This window comes from Saccoglossus kowalevskii, chromosome 4, assembly GCF_978046115.1.
Source record: "Saccoglossus kowalevskii chromosome 4, keSacKowa6.1, whole genome shotgun sequence".
Taxonomy (NCBI): domain Eukaryota; kingdom Metazoa; phylum Hemichordata; class Enteropneusta; family Harrimaniidae; genus Saccoglossus; species Saccoglossus kowalevskii.
This window is the reverse complement of record NC_140644.1, coordinates 14,015,887-14,038,348: the sequence shown is the minus strand read 5'-3', so window position 1 is coordinate 14,038,348 and position 22,462 is coordinate 14,015,887. Positions and strand designations below refer to the sequence as shown.

General features: G+C 32.3%; 1 protein-coding gene across 1 annotated transcript in view; it reads right to left on the bottom strand.

Annotated features, from left to right (window-relative positions):
- Positions 1-22,462, bottom strand: part of LOC102806784 (glutaredoxin domain-containing cysteine-rich protein 1-like) — a 32,671-nt gene that overhangs the window by 9,335 nt on the left and 874 nt on the right. The window contains exon 2 of the mRNA XM_006818726.3: positions 16,436-16,672. Coding sequence (XP_006818789.2) covers positions 16,436-16,672 — 237 coding nt within the window. The remainder of the gene's footprint in view (positions 1-16,435; positions 16,673-22,462) is intronic.

Below are 22,462 nucleotides of genomic sequence, written 5' to 3'. Positions count from 1 at the left end.
ACCTTCCAGATAAATATTGAACCATAGAAATCTACATGTACTCAAACTGTTCTTTCTTATTTGTGAAATTGATCATCGATGCACGAGATGAAAAGGATGCCTTCACTCGATAAATACTTATCGTCAAATTTAGGTAATTTACGAGAAAACAAGATTTCCCATCAGATCTACATTTGCACAAATTGAACCAAAAACATTTCATGCGTATTTTGTCCACTGTAAGCTGCTGAGATTTTCCCAAAGGATAAATTTGTTTGAACCATGATGATTAATGCAGAACTGTTTCTTTTAGCTATCGGTAATTATCAAATTTGTTTAAACGTATGAAAAACACATTTTTTCGTTTCAAATTCAATGAACAGATTACAATATGCTAATATAACATTTTAAGCAATATATTTTCAATTAATGTTTCAATCATGACCATTTCTTCAAAGCATTTCTGGTTTGAACTTTGTCTTAGCCACTGGTGGCTATGTTTTAGCCAATCAGAAAGTAGTTAATCATTGGGAATTGATGAAAGGTGAAATTAAGTTTTTCACCACCAGTTCCCTCTTTTCATCACAAATTCAAAAAAAATAGTTCTGTTTATAGTCTGCCGTTAACTTCAGTAGATTGGAACAAAAATAGCCAAATTTTTTGAGTAAAAACTGAAAATTTACTTGAATTTTGTCTGTTGGCTCCAAAATATAAGAAAAAGGTACAGACAAGATAAAGTCTGGTGGTGAAAAAGTTAATAAGCCCACAGCCAATGGACTATGCATCAAGATCTGCATGACATTTAAGTGTCTACTGCATTTATGAACAAGGTAAAATAAAATCAAAGTTTTTTATCATGAAGTGAACAGTACTATGGATTTTTAGACATTAGTGACATATCTTGAGATAATTGGGCTACAAAACAAAATACATTAGACTAAAAATGTCATCAGGCTTTGAGGTAAATTACAAAGACCAAAGACGTCACTGAAAATTGATTTAAACAACTTTGACAAGCTTCAACACTGAATGGTGACATGTACCGGTATAATTGTATATCAGAAATGACATATTTTCCTTATTAAAGCAATTTTGCCAATAAAGCAATATTCCCAGCAAGTCTCACTAGAGACTTCTTCTGTAGTTTTTAAAGCAGACACCAATTACTCTTATGATAACTCTTTAACTTTACGGTCATTGGAGGTAAGGATCGAGGCCAGGGAAATTAACCACCGACTACCAGACACGTATTTATATTCCACCAAATTTTTCCAGTCAGTGTATCAAGTATAGTAGCGCAAAGAATAAATTTATTTTCCTATAGCTCAACTCATTAAGGCCAATTAAGTTAATACTAGACAGCAACTGTGTTTAAGAATGAGTCGGAAGCTTTGTGTTTGTTTGTTTGTTTTTTCTTTACTGTTTTTCTTTCTTGTGTAGATATTAGTGAATTAATATTATTATTATAAATAGTACAAATTCATCACATCTACATTTCAAGATATAACCCTGCCTAAAATTGTAAAGACAACACTGTTCATGCATAATCCACCGTGGATGCTCCAAAGAAGGATCTAGAGATTAAGAACTGTGAGAATGAGTCAACATACTACACATAAATACATGTTATTCTGATCTCTGCAGACTTTAAGCACATTAATTCTCATAGAGACATGACAGCTAGTTTCTCCTGGCATATGTCATCATCCATCACGTACACCTTTCTTATCCAACGCTGTCATCTGAGTACCCAAAAAAAAACACACTTAAATTTTAAATACAGCAATCTGCTTTCAGCCAGTCAGATCTAAAATTTCATATTAGGGGTTTAACCTTTTCATCATCAGACTTCCCTGCCCATATTTGTTTGCACTTTTTTGTTATATTCTTAAATTATTCTGGAAATGAACCTTAATTTTGTCAACAGACAAAATTTGAGTAAATTTTCAATTATTTCTCAAAAAATTTGGCTATTTTTGTTCCAATCTTCTGAAGGAAGTGCAGACTATAAACAGGACTATTTTGTTAATTTGTGATGAAAAGCGCGACCTGGTGGTGAAAAGATTAAACATTGCGTTGGTATATCATTCCTGCATGTTTCAATAATTTGATTCAAAATGTTAATACTTGAATATGCACAGTACAAAGTCTGGCAGAAACTGTGCAAATTAGTTTATAAAGATATTTTTTCTATCATTTTCCCATGTAAATTAAAAAAAAAATTCCCAGTCCAGATTTATCCCCCCCCCCCCGAGTTTTTTTATGGTCAACCTCTTATACTGGAACAATAATGTCATCGATGTGGATGCTTGACAGCTTTAATATTAATTGTTATTCTCATGATTTTGTTATTAGTCTTGACCTCATTCAATGCTTCAATAGTTTAATACAATACGCAGTATAAATTTGGAATATTTTATATTGACAAACATGTTTTGAGTGGTTGCTATAGTAACCTTGTAAGCTCAGCCAACCAACATTTGGGTATGAGTACATGTACATGCATGTTGATGACGTACAAGAAATATATATGACTAACAGTGAGGATTACCAGATTAAATATTGGAATTGGTAAAACATGGACACCCCTCCCCCTCTCCCAATTGTTTTATATTTCATCAACTAATTGGCATTCATTTACTTCCCAGATACCAATTAATCATGAGTATGGTTTTCAGAATTCAATTAAAAAGAACCGTTTAGTTATATTTATAGTCAGCACCATCATTAAAACCAAATTTGATATTAATGTGTATGTACTAGGTTACATGTATCTACCAGTATATAAAAACACCCGAGACCTTTATAATTCCAAATAAATTGTCATCAAAATTCTACACGATATACTGTAAAGGGTTAATTATTCACTGGGTTTTAATTTTGCTTATTTCGCTTACTGGAAAATGCGCTAAATTAAAACCCGGTGAACATGTAAAATTTAGCATAGAACACATTTAATGTGGGTTTTAAATTCGCGATTTTATCATTTAGATAATATCTAAATGATAAAATCGCGAATTTAAAACCCACTGAATATGCCTGAAATGGTTAATCAGCAAAATTTAAACCCAGTGAAAATTAGTCATTTTACAGTATGCAAACGTCTACTACATTTATTAACAGAGAAGAATCCAAGCTTTTTGTCATGAAGTGAACAGTATTATAGACTTTGAGATATTAGTGACAAGATAATTAGACTAAAATTGTCATCAGTCTTTGAGTTAAATTACAAAGAAAAGATCAAAGACGTCACTGAAAATTGATTTACAAAAACAAGCTTTACATCCTAATGGTGACATGTATTATTGTTTATCAGAAATGTCATATTTTCCCTACGTGCCAATAAAACAATATTTCCAACATTTAGTCTCTCCAGACATCTTCAGTAATTATTAAAGCAAACACTGATGTATTAGTACTCATGACTTTTACTTCTTTATGTGATGTTGACCTTACGAGTAAGGTGGCCAGGAAAATTAATTTTAACCTGGACCTGGACCTTTATCATTGCAAATGATTTGTCACCAAAATTCTACATCTTGCAATTCTAAAATTCAAAATTTTACAACAATTTAAACGGTATTATCCGATATTACTTCAATGTCTAAATTTGTTAACATAATCCATATTGTCATTCATTCCATGTATGCCATAAACTAAGGGGAAACATTCACATAATGCAAGAATTAAAGCTATAAAGCTGCTCCATCCAATGTTTATGAGCATTGATTAAAACAGTTTTCACAAACTTTCTGATATATTATGTTTTCTTTCTCCAACATTACACTCAAATGACAAGCCATACATGCTCTATTAAACCAATTTGTGCCCCTCCCCCTATCCCTCCCCTCCGCTCCCCCTCCTCCCCATCATAACCACCCACAGCATATTTGTTCCAGATCACAGTACAGATCATTGGCAGCTGGAATCCCTACCATGCACCAGATTCCATTGTGTTTATAATAGGCATCTAATTTGTTATTTGATTTGAACTCCAGCACTGACATGATTTCTTAAACAACCCCACCCATATCCAATTGCACACATAGTGCTAAATATACAGCCGTATTTGTTATCACTCAGACCACAGGAGTGCACTGATTCTGTCACTGATGCCAAGTTACATGTAGATGCTTAGGGACGTGCCAGTGAATAACAGGGGGTTATGTTAACTGAAGCACAGATATATATTAATAATAAACATTTTTTCACAAAGTAACTTATAAATCATACAGATTTATAGTTCTATTCACCAATATATTTGGAAATAAATTCTTCCAGCTCCTTACCTTTCCTGAAATTTGGTTACCATATATAGAACAAGCCATACTCTTTTATATATTACTATTTCTACTCTAAGCAGGGGTCATCACATCAGATATTGAAATATTAATGACTAAAACATATGCACAGATTTATGATTAAAGACTGGGGCATATGTTGGTCAATGTACACACAAATAAACAACCACACCCTTTTTTAAATGTAATTACCGCTCCATCTAATTTCTTTCTTCAAAATATATTGTACAACGATGTTATTACCAATATCATTTCAATAAGTGACCCAAACATGTAATACAATTTGAATTTGTTGACCAGGAGAACAGTATTATAGTTTGCTGGTAGTTTTTACTAAAAATATCGAATGACATCACACAGTTTAAAAATTATTGTTTAGGATACTGTGATCAGATGCTTTCAGTCCTAAATGATGTAGGTGTTTATTTATAAGTGTTCGTGATGTCAGTGACCCCAAGTTTTATCAAAATAGTGAAGGTACAAAAGCAATTTTCCATCAATCAATTTTTTGATGATCAAATGAACCACTGCTCCTATTTACACAAAATTGAACTGTGGTCGACATACAGAAATGTCAGACTGGTAACAGTGCATTTTTCAGGGCAATAATTACCGTACGTGGAAATGCATACATGTAAACAAACAAAAAAATATTTTCATGCTGTTTCCATGACAACAGGCTCTGTATTCTGACCCCACATATTAGCAGTACATGCAAGTATTCTAATTGTATTTTTAAGGGGGTGTGGTACATGGTATTCATGCCTGCAGAAATCTCATATCAAAGCTAATATGGTAGACCTGTGTTTAAATAATTATACAGTATCTTTAATAGCCAGGCTGAACACAGGTCATGACAATATTCTAGTTGAGAATATACTGAAGTTAAAATTATAAATCACTCTTATTTACAAATGATAAAGATGATGCATAATCATATTTCTGTATAATTATGAGAATAAGAAACCATCCACATATATATATGAATAAGTGAATCAAGGAAAGCAGTGAATGCAAAATTTATGTGAAAAGATTGTTTTGAATTCAAATTTGTTAACAGAAAGAAAAACAAATAATTTATATTAAATCTACAGAATACTAAGTATGATGCAAGTAACAAGTACACAGACTAATTAAAGAGCGGTAGTTGTTGTGCCATGCACGTGCGAGAAATGAGTCTCATGTAAAGAAAGATAGCGATTTTGACTGTTGGGCACACCAACTACAAGTAATACAAACTGAGAGCCTACCAAGCTTTAATTAGATATTATTTTTTTCTGTATTTGGAAGGTACCGAAGGAGTCACTAGCGGTAAAAACCCAGTAGTGCAAGAGGTGCTCAGGGCAAATAAATTAGAAAAGAAAAGTGCATTAAAATTGGATTATGGGGAAATCAATGTTTATCAACACTAATGTCGCACATGCACGGCGCAACGACTATCACCCGTCAATACATGTACAATGGCTTAGCAAATAGTTTACAAGTAGTCAAACACTGTCATTGAAAAGCCAGGAATCAATTGCCAAGTTGTTAGCATACACATGTCATATGACAACAGGATTTAAAGATGCAATGTGGCTGAGAACATGTCATTTTTGATATTGTTGTTTGAGAGTATGTTGATGAATGGTTTATAAGGACTTGAAAAAGCTGTTCCTGTAGAACACATCTGAGTTTTTTATTCAAAGAATTAGTGAAATACTCTTATACGCAAGTTACCGGTATGGACAATGACACACGTACAATTGCACATGCATATTTTGATTTTTCATTCAATGAATATTGCTGTGTGTCCTGCAAATCCAACATTTTAGTTAATGATAAATCACAATCTGATCTGATCTGGTTTACAACAAAGAAGAATAAACAATATTAAAACATGTTTTTGTCCATATTTCATCTTTAAAAAATAATAAATTTGGCCAATTTGCACTATATGTCAGCACTTTATGAACAAAGGCTAGATTAAAGACTATCAAATTACAGGCTCAACAATTTGGGTTAGCTACATTTGGTTAATTGCAAGGTGATGGACATAACAAGAAAATCATATATAAATTAATCTATGTAATTGATTAAATTAAAGTTAATTGCATTATAATAATACTGAATAGCTATTCAGTCATCATGAATCGATTATTAAGTTAGTACTCATCAATTGGACACTGCATTATTCATATGCAATGTTCCAACAAAGGTATTTTACTCAAATAATATGAATACATCCAGTAATATCATAGTGCTCACAAGCCAGTATTGGGCAGTTGAAATTCTAACCTAACACTGTATGTAGCTGTGTAGGGGTGGATTGTAGCATTTAGTTTCTACCAATAAGTTATGATTTTTTGGGGTTTATTTTCTTCTAAAATTCTAACACTATATGTTGCTTTAATTGTGAAAGGGGTATTATGGGTCATTGGGTTTGCCAAAGAATTGTTTAAATTGTGTCTTTTTTTAGTTTGTCTTTTTTTTTAAAGTTAAGTATCCAATTAAAATAAAATTCTGGATTCACCTATTCTTTGTGTATCAGACTACCAGATATACAAATAATAATACAATAAAATAAGATAGTAAACTTTTTACAATTATAAAAAAAAATATTATTATTTGAAATTGCGAGTTTGACAAATAATCAACAATCATTACCCCCTCTCAAAACAACTTTTTTAGTCATGAATTTGAAAATTTAATTGTAAGTGCCACATCAGCGTTATTAACCACCTTATTTTTAGATACTAGTAAATAAAAGTGTAGATTGTCCTAATGTATACAAGACTTATAATTTACATTGTTTACATGAATTTCAAATGAGCTTTTTATAAATGGTACTGTATTTTGATTAAAAACCAAAAAATATTCTATCTTCTTCAAATACAAGCACATAACATTAATTTATGAAAGATTTTTTAAACACCAGTAAACTATACAGGCTGGTCTGATATGTTTTTTATTGACACAGAAATGACTGAAAAACACACGTACACTTAAGCTCACTACGTTACAGTCATTGACGTCAAACGATTGAGCTCTGTCAATGCAGTCTGAATGATTCTGTGCAACTAATTACAACAGGGAGAATCAATTTGTACTTTAGAGTACACATTTGGGCACACTAATTTACAAATGTGACAATCAATCAATCAGAAAGGTAGTACTGAATGAAGAAATCCTGAATTGAGCTCAAGCATACTCGGAGAGAAAATCTGAAGACTTTATTTTTACGGGGGGAAAAAGCAATTGAGCAGAAAGCTAATCAAAAGTATTCATCTTGCTCGCACATATTTTATATGGAATCTCCAGAAGTCATTATAAGATGTTCAATAATCGATCAATGGTTCTTATCTGCTTATCAGACATGGAAGGATAATATCTATATCTCAAGACTATCATTGGAAATAAATCATGTGAAAAAAGGGGGGAGGCAGAGGCTGATGGAGGGGTTCTGCAGAAAAATGTGGGGGGAATTGTTAATGGGCAATTTTTAAAGGGCTGTATAGTTGTTGCAACTGTAATCTTTCCATACGAGTGTTATACAATAAGCATGGAAATTGGACAATATGTTGGAAGTAATTTAATGATTGCAAACAATGTGACCACCAGTCCTTAAGCCCCCTTGTTTTATTAAAAATTAATACGAAATGTTGGATATTTACCAGGTATAATAAAAATTTTGAAAGTAACAGGGACTAGGAGGACCTCTACTACGTTTCAAAGCCAACCACATGAGGGCGTTCAAGCATTTTCGGTAATTTCATGTTTTATACTTTTTATATCTTTCGTGTTTCTGCAGTATATTTGCCCGTAAAAATGAATAAACTAAATTCTAAATTAATAATAACTTTATTACACTACTAAAAACCTTCAGAGGGTTTTTGTATGGTAAGGAACATAAAAACATACAATACATAAGAGATAAAAATAAAATGTTAGTAAAATAAAAGAAAAAAATAAATTAATTACTTTCTGTGGTTTTAAAAATTGTGCTCTTTAAGTATTTTGCTAAAGCTATATTATTCTCCATAATCTTTTTAAATATGGAATTCACATCCATTGTGTAAATATTTATTGCACACTCATCAAACAGTTTTTTCTTTGTTCTATATAGCCAGTACAAAATAGCAGGAAATGTTTTTCATCTCCTAATGCTTTAGTGTTACATTTATTACAGTGTCTATTTTCTAATTCTATTTTGGGCTTTGTTCTTCTACCTAATTCTATTTCTAAGTTGTGGTCACTCAGACGGAATTTTGAAAGCATTTTCCTGAGGCTGAAATTTGAAATGTTTTGCAAATAATTTTCCATATTATAGCTTACTTTGAATAGTTTGTATGTTCTCAGTTTTCTTCCCCTATTTTCATTGGTTTCACTGAAATTTAGTTCTTCTCTCCATCTTTGAATATAAATCTCAGATAGTCTGAGTTTTACTTTTTTTAGTATTTGATTCCAATTTTCCATATTGTGATCATTTTTTATTTTAATTAGATCATGTCCCAGTGTAGCATTAATAGTCCTTACCCAGTTTGAATTAATTTTTATCATTTCATCCAGGGCTAATTTTAAAATGTGATTATCTGGCAGACTATATAGTCAGGATAAACCTGTAAAAATGACTGCAAACTTGCTCTAAACTGTTACTGTCAGTTGTGATTTCATTGGCCCAGATTTCTGCACCATACATGAGTATAGGTGAAATTAATTGGTCGAAAATTTTCAAACTAAGTGCTGGTGAGATTATTTTGTGGTTTAAGACTGTTTGTCTGATGCTGAAAAGAGCCTTCATTGATTTATTTTTTAACATAGATAAGTTTGTTTTAAATTTCCCATTTGGAGTAAATATTGCCCCTAAATAGCAAAACTCGCTAACAGCTGATATGTCTTGGTTGTTGATTTTAAAATTCATGTTTTTAATCAGTCTGTTGCTGCAATTAAATACCATGACTTTAGTTTTCTTTACGTTTACTTCTAAATTCCAATTTATACAATAGTCATTTAATTTGTTCAAACAGCTTTGTAGGCCGTCTTCCGTTTCTGAAATAAGTGCAAGGTCATCTGCATATTGGATGCAATTTATAGGTTTCTCGCCCATTAGAACTGGTTTATCAATTTGATCCCCAAATAATTCTGGCAGATCGTTCAGAAAAATGTTAAATAAAGTTGGTGATAAATTGCAGCCTTGCTTAACTCCACAGGTAGACTGAAATCCATCAGTTATACCCTCTGACAATTTAATTTTATATTTAATATCCTTATACATAGATTTTATTATTTCATAAAAGTTCCCCGTGATACCACTGTTTTGTAACTTGAGAAAGAGCGCATCCCTCCAGATGCTGTCGAAAGCCTTTCTAAAGTCAACAAAACATGTGTATAACCGTTTTCCAGAACTGCTGCTTTTATTTTTATTATAAATTGTTTTTTCAACTGCTGTTTTTAACAGGAAAATTGCGTCTGTCGTTCTCCTGTCTTTCCTAAAGCCAAACTGCATGTCGGTAAATAATTTATTTTCTTCCAAGTATGTGGTCAATCTTTGATTCATTATGCCAGTAAATAGTTTTGAGAGACAACTTGTTAATGCAATAGCTCTATAATTACCAAGATTTAATTTGTCGCCTGATTTGTGTAGTGGAACAAGAATCGTAGATTTCCAGGTTGCAGGAAATTTTCCACCATCTAGAACACAGTTGAAAAGTTTCTGTAAACATCTTATCATTAACTTATTTTTGGTTTTCAACATTTCATTGGCAATGCTGTCATCAGCAGCTGATTTATTGTTTTTTAGTTTGCTAACAGCGCTAAGAATTTCTTTGTATGTGATATTTGAGTTTAGATATTTGTTGGGAATTTGTCGCATTTCTTTTTCTATAAGATTATTTTGTAACTCATGATTTTTAATGTTTGTTTTATTATAGAGTTTTGAAAAATGATCAATCCAATTTTTTCCGGATATTGTTGTGTCTTGATTTTTGGTCTTTTGATTACGTAGGCTTTTCAGCACAGACCAGTACTCATTTTGGTTGGCACTGTCCATATGTTCAAGTTTGGACACCAACATGTTTTTATATTCTCTTTTTTTATATTTTATAAGTTTTGTATAATGCTTTTTAAGAGTATAATATTGGTGTTTGATATACGAGTTGGTTGGTTGTTTTGTTAGCAACTTAGAGGTACTAATTAATTCCATTTTTACTGTAGAACACGACTTATCAAACCATTGTTGTTGTTTTGGATGTTTATAGTTTTTATTATTTATTGTTCTTTTATTGGTTACTTTTTTAAGGCAATTATCCGCTGCATTAATTAATATTTTGTTGAATTGATCTGTTGGTTCATAATTGTATGTACTAATTATTCAAAATGAATGCTCATATGCATACAATATAGTTATAAAAAAGCATTCATCAAAATGAAAATGGAAACTATTTTGTGTGTCTATTAAACAATTTTCTTAAGTTTCTTAACTTAAGCTCTTACATCCTCAAACAAAGACACTTTAAAATATTGATTAGTTAAAAATCCTACAGATTTACTTCCAGGAATGGATACAGCATAAAACTGAAATACGTTGACATGTCAGAAAAGACATAATGAATTAAAGACAGTAATATGTAAATGATTTGGCGGGGTCAGTCATAGAGGCTTTACGATTTGTTTCACTGCGCAATTTTATGAGAGAGCCGGGAAAAGTTATTGTTTGTGATAAAAAGCTGATGCTCGTGAAAAAGTTATATTGCCATTTTTAATCCTCCTGATTGGCAACGTAACACATGTATCAACTGTTTGTGGTCTATTATAAATGGAAATGATATCATATAAACTGGCAATGTGCCAGATATTAAAATACATTTAACTTGAATATACTTTTCATATGGTATGAAATTTAGTTAGTTTCGTTTCAACTGTAGATACTGTATTTACTATAATAAGAATCACATCTCTAAGAGAAGCGAATATAAAATAAAAATTGTATTTATTCTACAATAGATCATTAAACTTCGGCTAAGTTTGACCAGGGAGCTGTAATGAGAATTACAGCTCCCTGGTTTGACCATACGCACCCAAAGCCAAACAAATCCCCCCCCCCCGTTTCTCGTCATTATTTGTGTCAGTTTAAAACATGGACCTCACACATATTTGTCTGCAATTTTGCATTAACAGTGAAGTACGTCACATGACAAAATGAGAAATGTTTGTTTCCTGTTTATGAGGATGTTTTGTTGATCAAAATACAATTTTAATACATGTAAATCAAAAGCATACAAAAGAAAGTTAATAGTCTTCCAGATAAAATTCTGAATTTTTTGTGATAAGTCACAGTTTTGACAAATTTACTGATCATAGTTTCTGACGTTTATAAAAAAAATTCACTTCTCCGTAAAATTAAAGCTGTAAACAGTATTTTTAATTTTAACCTAAAGTCACAAACTTGAAGCTAACAAAATGTTACATAGTCTCCTGTCCAAAATACAGACCTCTTTAGAAAGTCAACAAAATCAATTTATCAACATTTTGAAATCTCATTAGTGTTTATTACCATGGACGTAAGTTAATTAATTCCTGATTCCTATAGCAGTAACATTTTATGAACATTCTAAAGTAGACTCCGAAGGTATTAAATTTTCAAAGGACGATTGAAATCATTAGAGCACAAGCTAATCTAAATCACATCATGTAATTTCAAATCACGTCACATCAAGACAATTATTTTCATCATATTTGGTTGTAAACAAACAGTTCCAAGGAAATTTGAAATCTATTTAAAAAGCGTATTATCTTTGTCATACACTTCAAAATTAAAAACTTTCAAGTTTAGGTTTTGGTTATAAAGGGAATTATTGAAAATTGTTTAATATCTACAAAATCTATAATGATATTGATGATGTTCTAAAGGTGAGAGACTTTATAAAAAACTTCCCAAACAGCCTTTTAGAGTGCCTAAGAATACCTAGACTTTTCGGTTTCTACAACCAATATAATAGTTGTAAAATGGCGATATATTCATCACTCCCTCTTGTAATAATACAACATGGGCACGATCCACCCCCAAAAAAATATTCATGCCTATTCAACTTTGAAAACAAGAAAGCACACTATTTCTTGAGTACACAGGGCCCCCTACTTGAAACCTAACTACAGGTCTCAAGCAGTTAAGCTATTTTTATTTCTAACCTAACCTTACATTTCCCCCCAAATCACGTACACCGCAATCCTTTCATTAAATGAACCATGTGAAACAAATTATATTTTGTGAGTGGATGAATTATCAAAGAATCTTTTATCATCGTTGATAACTTGACTGAAGAATTAAAGTTGTTAATGGAGGTAATTTAAAAGATGAAGTGTGATGGGAGCCCACAAAGATGCAAAGGTGGTATAGTTTTCTTCCTGTCCATGAAAAGTAACATTGAAGCAAATAATTGATAGCATTTGAATGTGGAAATGTTCTGCCAGGTAGGTGTCTGAACTATAAGAGGAAAAAAACAAAAACAAATGACTTTGTAAGGACTGAATCTTTGTGATATTCTTGCTGTGCCCATTATAACAATGTCATCAACATTGCAAGTTAGTATTATTCTATGAGCAAGAAATAAAAGTCAATCACTTTTAAGTAATAACAGAAAATTAGAAATGTAAAAAAACACTGAAACACTTTTAACTTTAAGTCTGAGACAAAGTTAGCACAGAAAAACATTATGATTCGTCGTTTTGTAAAAAACTGCATCAGCACACATTTCACAAAATAACAGTCGGTCAAATATTTAAAAATTCTTTTATGTGGGGTAAACTATGTCACTATCGCCCTTAAAGTTATTGATGTAACAGTTTGTTTACATTGGACGCAGAAGTGCTATAAGATCGAGATGAAAATATAGTTTCCTGTCAGTGAACACACAGCACAAAACATTTTCGGCTGCCATTTTGGGCTATAATCTCTCATCAAATAATTACTATAAGCAAGAAAAAGATGCATCAACGTACTGTCTACGTGCATACTTCGCATATTCTTAGATAACCTCATACTGCATCTAAAAACAGCGACAAAATTAGCAATACTAATTTTGCCTGCAGGGTTTTTTGAGAAACACAAAGCAAATCGGTTTTCCCAAAACCAAAACAGGCAAAGATTAAAAAGGACGATGGCGCAATCAGTCTCCTAGTTGCCATGGCAACATTAAGAATTTGAGGACAAAATTAAATTGGTTTCATTTGCATTGTTTAGGTCACCTTTCCAGAAATCAGACCACAAGGGGAGTTGATAAGGGAATCAATATCTACAAATGTCATGAGTGATATGTATTTTTAGACATGTGTATGGTTTTCTCAATTTAATCTCTGCCTTCATGTTTCATGGAAAGAAAGAAATTTAAATTTTCACACATTGTTTATTTTTAAACAGAAAAAAACAGGAGGATTATTGAATACAGTTTTATTGGTATCAATAGAACAAAGTAAACTGGGAGGCAGCGCCCTCTACCAACTTTGGATAGCCCTCTAGTGATAAAAATAATTTGTTTAGAATTACTTTACCATATATTTTGTTTATTAGTCACGCATATGCGTACATAAATGACAGAGGTGTATTTAAAGTCAAACTAAGTCATATTTTGAAGAACTATAAATAGTGTACAATGAATGCATTTTTGGTTTATGTGCACTACTGAATATTCTGCCATCCATCTCTCCCCAGGGTACTCATCTACTTCACTACAAGATTAATAAGGCTTGACCACATGGCTAGACCTACTAAATATTCAGCCACCAATCTCTCCCCAGGATATTCATCTAGTTCACAGTACACTACAAGATGGATTAGACTTGACCACATGGCTAGAACTACTAAATCTTCTGCTACCAATCTCCCCAGGGTACTCATCTAATTTGATTTGATAGTTGAACTTCCATTTAAGGTCAGCATGGCTTGATGGTGAATCTAACTGATGTTAGTCTTAACTTTTTTTAAACCGGTGATTTAATCCAAAAACTATGCTTGATTCAGGAAACATGTAATATAGCAAAGCAGTCGGTTGCATGAGGCAGCCAAATTAAGGTGACCCCTGACCTTTAAGAACTCCAAGAAGCCCATTGAATAAATGACATAATAAGTTGCATGATATAAATAACTGTCATTGATGTTGTTTTTAACAAAAATTAATGCTTTAATCGTAAACTTTATATTTAACTAAATTTCAAAGCACGGTAAAATTAGAGAAGTGTTTTCCAGTTCTGGAAAAAAAAAAGAATTTTAAAAGTAAGAGAACAAGTACACACCCATATGTCACCAAGCTATAATAAGGAAGTTAAGCGTGATTAATGTACTCCTTCATTGCAAGCAGTCAGCTAACCTTTGGACAACACAACATACTGAAGTACAATAATGAATTACCTCATGTAATAATATATATCTAAAAAAACATGCGGAAACTGGTTGCACAATAATAATCATGGTTTGTATTTCTAAACATAGTCACAAACATACACATTAGTCCAGCTAACACTCATCTACTATCTCCCTCCCATTCTGTAACAAAAATCCATGGAAATATTGTAATTTCCTGTTCAATGACGTACACATAAAAAATAGCATGCAGTACCATATGCAATATAGCAAATATTGACACTCTATTCAACCATCCATTTTAACACTGCCAAATAATCACACTAGCTATAAAACATTCAGAGTAAATTAGGCATAGAGAAAAGTAAAATTAGGCATCAGGAGGTGGATGTGTTTTATTAAACTCAATATATTATACCTGCCAGGTTGCATGCAATTAGGATCAATAATTTGACAAAAAATGAACCACAATTTCTGCTGGAGTCTCTCCCAGAAAATATATATGCTGGTAGCCAAACAGTGGCAATTTACTTGGTTGACTACAATAGTAGAGTAGTTTTCTCCAGAAACTAAATACCTAAACATGGTAACTAATTTGCATACTAATAATACTAATTAGCATATGTATTTTGTCAGAATAGAAATTATCATTGTTTTGTATTTTATCCTTAATTTAATTTAAGTTCAGGCATTGTATTTTTGTGGCATGGTAAAGCTACTATAGTATGCTTAAAAGACCGAAAGCAAATCGTTTGTGAAACAAATGAAAGGGCTTTATGTGTGTGTGTGCAAATGACAGATTTAATTCTAACAGTGTGAGAGTACAACAAGATGAAAAATAAAAACTGTCATGCGTATGTGATGCATAGAATACAATTCTCAATTGCAGTATCCATAGAGAACCAAAATACTAGTCAGATAATGTTCAGGACAAGGCAGGGGACAATGACAGATGGGTACTATCAATTTATTGTCAATATACCATATGTCTAGAGGGGTTGAATGAAAGCACTGCTGTTGCACACATTGTTCCACTACATTAGCCATGTGTCATAAAACACCAAAGATGGGGAGATACTTAGACAACACAGTTCAAAAGTTGACAACCTGGGCCAACTCATGAGAAGTAATTAGCATTGGATATTTTGTCAAACTGTAACTTGTGAGAAAAGTCCTTGACAGAAAGTAAACTTGATCACGGCCTTGCCTGTTGAAAATGGTCACAATACATTGCCTGCTGAAAACTTCCATGGATGGCCAGAATGAATGGGAAAAAATAGTGTCAGCAGACAAAGAGTTACATGTTGCTCCCCTGAAGTGAAGCAATCACTCACTCACCATAAAAAGTAAAAAGTCTGGTTTGAGCACAACATTTTTTTTCCCCGCGCAGATTTGAGTAAATTTGTTTACTGTTTCTAAAATTTTCATTGAATTCAATCTTAATTTTGAACCAAACAGACAAAATGTGACATTACTATTAGCTTTTGATGAAAAAAAGTTTGAAATTTACGCAACATTTTATGTGCAAAGAGCAGACTCTAATGGAACCATTTTGTGGATCGTATCTTAAGATGTATAAGTTGTATTTGTAGTAACCATCTTCATTATAACCTCAAGGTCAAAATTAGTATAACTTAATGAATCCAGGGAATTTGCACACTGTAAAATGACAATGCCATAATCTTAGACTTACCGACCTACTGAAGTATATGCTAATCTTGTGTTGTGCATATGAATTTTCCTCAATACACATGACAAATATTCCACAAATATATATGACAAATATAAACACAGGTATTAAGCCAATGCCATATATACTTACCCCAATGATTTCTCCGTCAATAACCACCTGCGGCACGACGAGCGGCTGATCCGGTCCAAGTCTCTCCTGCAAGTCCTGCTGGTTATTTTTGTTCAAATAAATGTCTCTTTCCTCAAATTTTACTCGATGATTTTGAAACAATCTTTTGACAAATCTGCATTTTTCATAAGTGTCTCTGATAATACTCATGCTAGTTGTGTAAACAATGATTTTTCCAATTTCTTCTTTTCTTGCTCGCTGAAAATAAACGAAAAGTAAATAATTTTAGTGTAAACTGCTAAATTTTGGCCACTAACAACAATGTTTCCTATTACATAATTCAGGAAAATTTTGTGAAAATTTTGCAAAAGTCACTATAACACTCCCTAGGACCCCAGTGAAAGTCACTAAGGCTCCCTAGAACCCCAGTGAAAGTCACTAAGGCTTCCTAGGCCCCAAGTGAAAGTCAAAAAGACTCCCTGGGACCCTTGTGAAAGTCACCAAGACTTCCGAGGACACTAATAAGTGTAATTATGTCTGTTTTCAGAATACCAATAGAGTATTTACTGACAGGATATTTCATGAAAATGTTCCCCTCACAAAATGTAAGCTTACAGTCAACTCTCAAATGTTTAACATCACCCGAATAAAATAATTTTCTTTTTGCTCTATTAGTAGCATATGTGCTTATGTAAATGAGTCAATGGCTATAATAAATCATATTGAAATGATTAAGTTATATGGTAACCTATTTATTGTGGTATTGTCCTGTGGTACTAATATGAGGCCAATTTAGGAGTGGCAGTTTTGAAATGTTAAGCAATACTTTGACTGTACTACATATGCGGCTGCTTCTATTGGAGATGCATCTTCCAATCCTGTCTGCTTCATTCTGATCAAGAGACTGACCCCCCAACAGACACATTCATACTCACAATAAAAAAAAATGTGAGAAAATTACATAAAAACTGCACAATAATTTGCAGAAAAATTTAGGGTAACAATATTCTGCAATGTGAGGGACCACTGTACTGAGGCGGAAGTACATGTAACCGGATCAAATTAAATATTTACATTTAATAGTCAGCTGTTGAATTTTTTAAGTGTTCTAAATTATACAATGTAAAATAACCTGATAAAATTTGAAGCTATGGCTCATAAAAATATAAAAAATGAATTTTTAAACAAAATTTTATATAAGAATCTTACAAATCAAAGTTATAAACATCAAATATTATTTTGAGTACGTACTACTGTACCAACATTCAATTGTGGCTAATTTTCATGAGAATTGACGTAATGTATGCCATTCTGGCATATAACTACTACAAAAATGCAAATATTCTACAAACAAGAGAATGGTAAATTTTTAGATTGATTTCAATATTTAAGTTTGCCCTAACATTTGTTTAGAAGGTTTAAAAGATACTTTTCAGCATCAAAATGTTAAAGTTGTTATTCACCGATCAAGTAACTCCTCCTCCTCCTCCTCCTCCTCCTCCTCGAGTTGCAGACTGAACTGGGATGGCTATTGTTTTTGAAAATTGAGTACAATGAATAGCTTAGATCAAAGTACATGGTAACACTAGTTGATATATCATACTTAGTGAACAGTTGCGACATAACTACCTGAATTTGACAAACATTCTAATTTAAAATTAATTCAAACAATTTACTATATATGCTGAGAAAATGGACATCATTTAGAATCATTTTATCATCCACAGAAAAATAAAAATCATTCTTGTTGTGCAATACAGAGGTGTGCTCTTCCACAATTTGCCAATAATAGTACCATATTTGCTCTATTAGAAATGCATGTAACGGGGAGAAGTACATGCATGTCTACGACCGTATAAGTCATATTTTGATGATCAAGTGTACACTATACATGCAAATTTTCGTTTATATGTGCTTCTAATAGATCAAATACAGTATGGCATTTATACGAAGAATACAAAACATTGACTTGAAAGGTGATAATGAATTGTTCACTACTAATCCTCCTTAATTGCTAATTAGAACTGTTAAATGCGTTTGTCTCAGTACAGGCACACGTACAAAAAACATGCTGACAGTTCTAGCAGGTAATTTATGAGACCTGCTGGAGTGAAGACCCATTACAGTCCATTATTATATTGTTTTACAATACAGCAAGACAAGTTCCTTGTCGGCAGGGTTTCTGTGACATTTTTTCTACCTTAGTGATGTCATGTCATTTATTTCCCGGTATAAATTACCGATAGATGCAGTGACAAAATCAAGTCATAAAACTGACTTTTCGTCATGACCTTCACTTGTTATGAGACATTTTATTTATTTATTTATTTAGTGTACATCCCTTTTCACAAAAAGGGTTCGCTATGCATTTAAAAAAATTAAAAAAACACTTACATTAAGATTCCTAATTTTTAAACGAGGCTTTCTACAATATAAAGCTAGATGACCGTAACCACACCAGAAGCTGATTCAGGCATAGCAAAATAATTTTATTTCATCTCTGCTTACAGACTGATCAATTAAATACTGATGGTAATGCTAGTAACTTAGGAAGTGGCAATAAATATTTGTAGCATTTTTCAAAATCAAAAAGTAGGCTTTGGCTATTTGCTTTGTGGGCGTGTTACAAATTTATGAGCTAAACACAAAGAGGTCACTTCATTCTGAAGAATATATGAAAAATTACTAAGCTAAATTTGGTCTTTATAAGTCATAGGTGTGGTAGACTGAAGAATAAGTACATCTAAATCATTTTCAATAGTATAAGTTTGAACATCACTTTTTAATTTTTTGGGAATATTGATATTAAAAAATAATTTTTGTCTTTCTGTTTGGTACCTCATGTTTCAGTCTTAATTGTGAAATTTATTATTATTTAAGTTATCATAATAATTATAAAGTTGAAAGGAATGCCTTTGTTGTGGTGACAGTATTGTTTGCAGATAACTGATTGTATTGCAAACTCAAAGGTTGGTAAATTTCAGAGAAATCAGTTGTAAAATCAGCAAAAGCCTCAAACAAGCAGTTTGTCACCTTGTACAGCCCTGATCTATAGTGAGACAATTGAAAATGGCATTTTTTTTACCGAAAATGTCAAAAATATTCCCTAAAATGAAAAAAATTAACTTATTATCATGAAATAAACAATTGGTGTCTGCATATTATATATCAAAAGGAAAGAAGTCAAAATCAGCATTTTTTCCCAAAAATTACAAAAATATTCACTAAAATTAGATAAATGGCTAAGGCCCACTTCAGGTATCAATGTATAAAATATCAAAGCAACTGGGCTAGTCATTTTCAAGAAGAAGTGAAAATCGACAGCGGAGATAATAAAATTGGTGGCATTTCTGCTAGTTAACATATCACAAGCTTATGTGAGGGATTTACTATTTCATAGGGTACAGAGGTAGTCAAAATAATGATTTGCAAATCTAGCATAGGTATTCAATAAGAATTCTATATTTCTAGTGCATCTAATTGCATGGAATTCAACAAATATTAAAACACATCAAAACAACCTGTTCGAGGATTCTAACAAACTTGTATCATTTTGAGAAGCTGAGCTTTACCCTTGTCTAGTAGGATAATGGAATTATTAAAACTGTGTGCATGTCAAAGTAATGGCACCATCAAGTCTACATTGGACAAAAACAAAACTGTTCTGCAAGGTTGCAAGCCATCTTGCTAACTGACTGTGTGAATAATTCTCAAAATCCCTGCAAGGCATATTTACCAACAACTTTTAATCACTACACAATACAAAAATACCCGACAGTGTTTATTTCCATGGCTAGAAATTTCACATGAGTTGCTGTGACCCCCTTGCAATAAATGAACCTATGTTAAATTTTTACTACAAAAAATTGTCAATAACAAACTTAAAGCAGTAAATGAACAAAATATTTGTTGTTTTGTTGGTTTGACAATTTGTTAGAGTTTCAATTTATGTATCTTCCAGTCCACAAATTATACAGGATTAAGTACAAACAAAACTTTACCAAGTAAGTTGATCTCATTGTCAAAAATAAAAACAATAAATTATTAAATATAGCCAGCCACTAGAAATAAGCATGTCTCTCTTATAAGTAATTATAAATTTAATTTTTTGGGTTCCTCCAGTACATGGGCAAAATAGTAGGCAGACATCACTGAACTTCAAGGGTGCATATATGTAGTACTGTGAAATACTTTATTTTAGGTGGAATTAATTTCCGCTGAAAAGAATTTTTGAGTGTTTTGTATGGAATTTATTTTCACTGATTTTTGGCGAGTTGAATGTAAAATATAGGAAAAAAGGTATATTCGTTGGATTTTATTTTCATTGAATTATTACTTCAGTGAAAATAGCGAAAATTAATTCTAAGTGAAAATAAAGTATTTTACAGTATGTGACTGTAGTATGCAAACATTCAATTCCAGTAGATATCCTACCACCTGCTACTGGTGTACAAGTTTAATAATCTTTCAATTCCATGATTTACAACACCACCCCCACCATCCCCGCTTAAAGTTTGGTACAAGTTTTTTGCTGTTGACAGTGATTCTACATAATCAAAGCATAAGCTGTGTCAAGAGTGTCTTGTTCAGTTTACTCTCTGTGGGGTACAATTGATTTGCTGTCAGTATGTACATACTGATTTGGTTCACATCTTTAGGAAGCTTATTCTCCTCAGGCTTAGTTTGAGAAACAATGACCAACTTGTGGGGGGTGGGGGTTAGTAAATTCTGCACTAAAAATAAAATTTTGCTGATTGAATTTTGCTCACCACCAGCTACCACTATTAGAGGACAGTGGCAACAACGAATAAACAATGGCTGAATCTCTATTGTATGGGAATTCTTCAACCTCAATTGCTTTTACATAACACATTCCACACTTGTAGATAAGCTCAACCATGACCACTGGGAAATAACAGAGTATCCAATTTTGGTTGCCGCACAGGGAAATATAATACTATCGAATTATGGCCGCTGTATTAACACACAGCAGAATGACACAGCCACACAACACTAAGGAAATGATATAATGGATTTCTTCATAGTGGAGGTTGTATAAGGGGCGTGGCAATAAAGGATAGGGTGGTGTAATCAGTCTCCATGTTTACGTTTTTGTTTATTGCTTCAAATGGGTAATAGAACCTTGCTACGCCTTTACACCAAGGCTTAAGACTTTTATAGTTTATACAAATCAACTTGGAAATGATATGTTCAATTCATTTACTTCTTCATGACTGAGAAGTGTGGGTTTTTTTACAAAATATTTTTGTCCAGAGTGTATGGGTAAATCAATTGTATTTTTTCTTTAAACAGTTGTTTTTGACTGTGCTTTGTAAGTTTCAAGTTGTATACAAAAATGGGCTATGAGTAATAAAAAAAAATTCCTTTTTGCTACAACATCATTATTATATAGTCCTGAGCAAGGTTTATGATTATTATACAAAATTGGAAGTTCTGGACAGGGATTATGAGTGGTGTGGGAATAAATTCTTTCTTTTTTTTTTAACATCCTTTTCAAAAGTTTCAATAGCAAAAATCAGTAATAACATTTAGTCTTGTTCCCGTGAAATCATTTTTGCCTTCCCATAGCACTGTACAACAATATTTGAAACAAGCCACACCACTGTTTACAACAAACTAAATTAAAAGAAGCAGTTATAATGTAATTTTAATTCTAAATATTTCGGGAACATTATATATTTTAAAAACATGGTAATATCCTAATAATAAAAATCCAGTCCTGGCTGGAATTTTCAAAGATGCAATTTAACATCAAAACAAATATGTTCCGTCCTTTAGCCTTGGCCATTAAACTTCGGCAGCTGCATCACAAGTACACAAGGTCAAACTTTAACTATTTAATTTATACAAACGTTCAGGTTGGACAACAAAAACTTTGCAATTAACCTTCGGACAAAATAAGGCAATAAAACACATATATACATGTCACCGAGATTTTATTGTCGGCATTTCAAGCAGAAAAAAAAAGCGAAACGGTCGATAGCTAAAGTCGTAAACATTTTTGTATGGCTTCCCAGTCGACCGACT